The 2869-nt window shown below is 35.6% G+C and overlaps 1 protein-coding gene across 1 annotated transcript; it reads right to left on the bottom strand.

The window, feature by feature from the left end:
• Nucleotides 1-355: 355 nt before the first annotated feature.
• Nucleotides 356-2484, bottom strand: LOC143618729 (dof zinc finger protein DOF3.6-like). Its single transcript, XM_077090825.1, has 2 exons — nucleotides 1859-2484; nucleotides 356-1663 (listed from the first exon to the last, which is right to left on the bottom strand). The coding sequence occupies exons 1-2, from the start codon at nucleotides 1910-1912 to the stop codon at nucleotides 734-736; spliced, it is 984 nt and encodes a 327-aa protein (XP_076946940.1). The 5' UTR covers nucleotides 1913-2484; the 3' UTR covers nucleotides 356-733.
• Nucleotides 2485-2869: the final 385 nt, after the last annotated feature.

Raw genomic sequence — 2869 nt, 5'->3', positions numbered from 1 at the left:
ATTAGTCCTTGGAGAATTATAATCAAAATCACATATTCGCAGAGCATTCACATCTGATTCCCGATATTAACCTGATCCCTATATAACTTGAGAAACAATTTATCGCTTTCATAAAAATTGACAATTCAACTCATTTAATTTACTTACAAATTTAGATTAAATGTAGTAACTCACTTCTCGTTCTTCATATTTAGGGATTCATTGTCATAACTGTGAGCGTTTAAATGAAAAAAAGAGACCGATAGAGGAGTGAGATGTATGAGGTTTTAGTAGAATGATTTTTAATAAAATTATACATATTAAGATGAAGACCTCAATGTAAATGCTCTAGGTGTACAAATAGTGCCTGTTTATAACCAACTTAGCATTCACCTACATTGACTAAACATGAATCAAGCAAACTAGTACAAATGAATAATCAGTTTCTAATCGTCAGTAATTAATATAGCATAATCAACATACTAGCACACAGTTACACACACAATGGTAGAACACTTCCAAAGTATAAGGAAACTCTCATACACATTAATAAAATAAACCAACACCATTTAATTCTATGACACTAAAAAGTACATAAGGTATACCTACCATTGATTCTCCTGAAATTCTTCAGCACATGATCAAAAGTTGAACCATCAACGATACGACATTCAAGCTAGGAATCAGCTAGGGATTGAAGATCCAAGTTAAATCACCTTTGATAACAAGCATCATTCAACTGAATCATGCTTAATTATAGGAAATGTGTAATTGAAGTTGAAGTGCTGACACCAGGAAATTCTGCCCATGAATTTCCAGCCCATGGTTGTGGGTTAGTATTTTCCATCATACCCAAAAACTGCCTTGATAAGTTTAAGCCTCTATTGTCTTCAGCCTTCACTTGGGGATCAATCGGAGGGTTTTCGATACCGGAATTGTTGTTTAAACTTATGATATTTTGTGATTCAACGCCTTCAGTTGGGTAGCTAAACTGCAGGTTATTATTGTTGTTTGGTACTTCAAATCCTGGCAAGAAAGGGAGTCTCCAATTCTCTTGACCTCCAATTGATAAAATGTTGTTGAAATTGCTACTATTTCCTATTTGAGGCTGAAATCCAGAAATGTTTGAGCTAAGATTGCCACCAACATGACCACCATAATGGCTAAGAGAACTCAAGAGGGGTAAGTGAAGTGAAGATGGATGTGGGATTTGAGTACTTGTCATGTTCTCCGAGCTACTTCTTGGTGGACTAGCACTAAACGATTTCGGACCCGACTGGCTCGGAGATTTTGAGCTTCTAGTTTTGCTACTTCTTTTGTTTCTCCTACAACCTCCACCAACCGGAACACTTCTTAAAGCTCCTCCTCTTGTCCAGTAACGCCTACACGTCTTGCAAAAGTGTCTAGGCTGTGTGAGGCTATAGTTGTTGAAATAGCAAAACTTTGTGTTGGTTGAATCACACCGTGGACAGTTTAGACCAGGCTCGGGTAAGGGTAGCTTGGCTAACCTTGCTTGATCCACCATAGATCCTGGTTTGATGGATCCTTCTCCATCTCCTACCCCGCCTCCTCCAGCACCAGCACCAGCACCTGCTGGAGGAGGCGGGATAGGAGGTGGAAGATTAGGGTTTTCTCCATCTCTGGCACCGACACCTCCAACTCCTTGATGGTTTGATTGAGAGAGCTGAAAACAACATAAGATAGAAAGAAGCAAAACAAAGAAAGGAGATGAGTTTAAAAGATCATGGTATATTCAAGAAGAGATTTGTAGAGGAATATGAATTAGCATATATCATCTTTTTTGAATAAAGCTTTTTCTTTTACTTTGATTGGATGAAGAAACAACTAATATCAAAGAAAGATGTGTTAAAGATCAAACCTGATGATGCCAATTGTGGTGATCAAGATAGGGTGGAACAGATGAGAAAACCATGATTTAAATTTGAGGCTTCTTTTTCTCTTTTAGAAAGGTTTCAAAGTTTTTTTGGAAATATATGGGAGTGGGGAATCAAAAACAAGAGAATAAAACACAGAGAAAAGAGAAACTAATAGGAAGGAGGGGAAGTGAGTGATAAATGGAAGAAAACTTTAAGGGTTGTATAGTTTAGTGCTAAGCATCAGATTCTTCTTTGGTAGTGGTTTCGGGTTCAAATTATACCGGTTTCTTATCATAACCTTTTTGGTTGAAATTATACGGGTCGGGTTCAAATTACATGATTTTGTTGGTTTGCAGGGTATTGACAGATCTCATAAATTTTCCAATAATAGTTTTTTTTCAGATAAATATATAAAGAAAAAGAAGTGGCTTAATTTTGTTTTGCTTAATTTTACAGTACATGTTTTTATTCTCATTTTTGAATCTTCCTTTTTGTATTTATTATTAAAATTAGGGTTTTCTGGAGTGAGTGGAAGAAGTTTCTTAGCCTTTAAGCTTTCTCAGAGTGACACTCTGTGACACACACCACCTTAGTGCTCGGGTAAAAAAGAGACCTCTGACCCCTCCATGCATATACACACATAATATGTATCTATATGTGCATGCATGAAAAAGAGAAAATTATATAAATATAAAGAAAGTGACTGTGAGATAGATGCATATATATATATATGCATATGCATGTAAAAGTGATGCATATATGCATATGCATGTAAAACTGTAAAAGTGATGTAATGTTGGTGGTGGAATCAAATCTGTTAAGTAATTATTCGTAAACTGCAAAATCTAAAGAATGCCACTGCAATATTTCGTCAATGCCACGTAGATTACAACTTCTTCACAAATAAATATATAGCAATTGATATTTAAATTATTTGCTAATTTCGTAAAATAAGTTAATTTTCATATCTTCCCGGTTACTAGTAGTAGTTGCAATCTTTGATTCTCTCTTTG

Source organism: Bidens hawaiensis, unplaced genomic scaffold (genome assembly GCF_021521415.1).
Source record: "Bidens hawaiensis isolate Kalapana, Puna unplaced genomic scaffold, B.hawaiensis_p1.1 tig00002338_1, whole genome shotgun sequence".
Taxonomy (NCBI): Eukaryota; Viridiplantae; Streptophyta; class Magnoliopsida; order Asterales; family Asteraceae; genus Bidens; species Bidens hawaiensis.
This window is presented reverse-complemented; position numbering and strand designations above follow the sequence as displayed.

Excerpts from the sequence above, each read along its gene's own strand:
- LOC143618729 (XM_077090825.1), bottom strand. The coding sequence starts at position 1,912 with ATGGTTTTCTCATCTGTTCCACCCTATCTTGATCACCACAATTGGCAT. Across the intron at positions 1,664-1,858 it reads ACCACAATTGGCATCATCAG|CTCTCTCAATCAAACCATCA; the intron begins GTTTGATCTTTA and ends TGTTGTTTTCAG.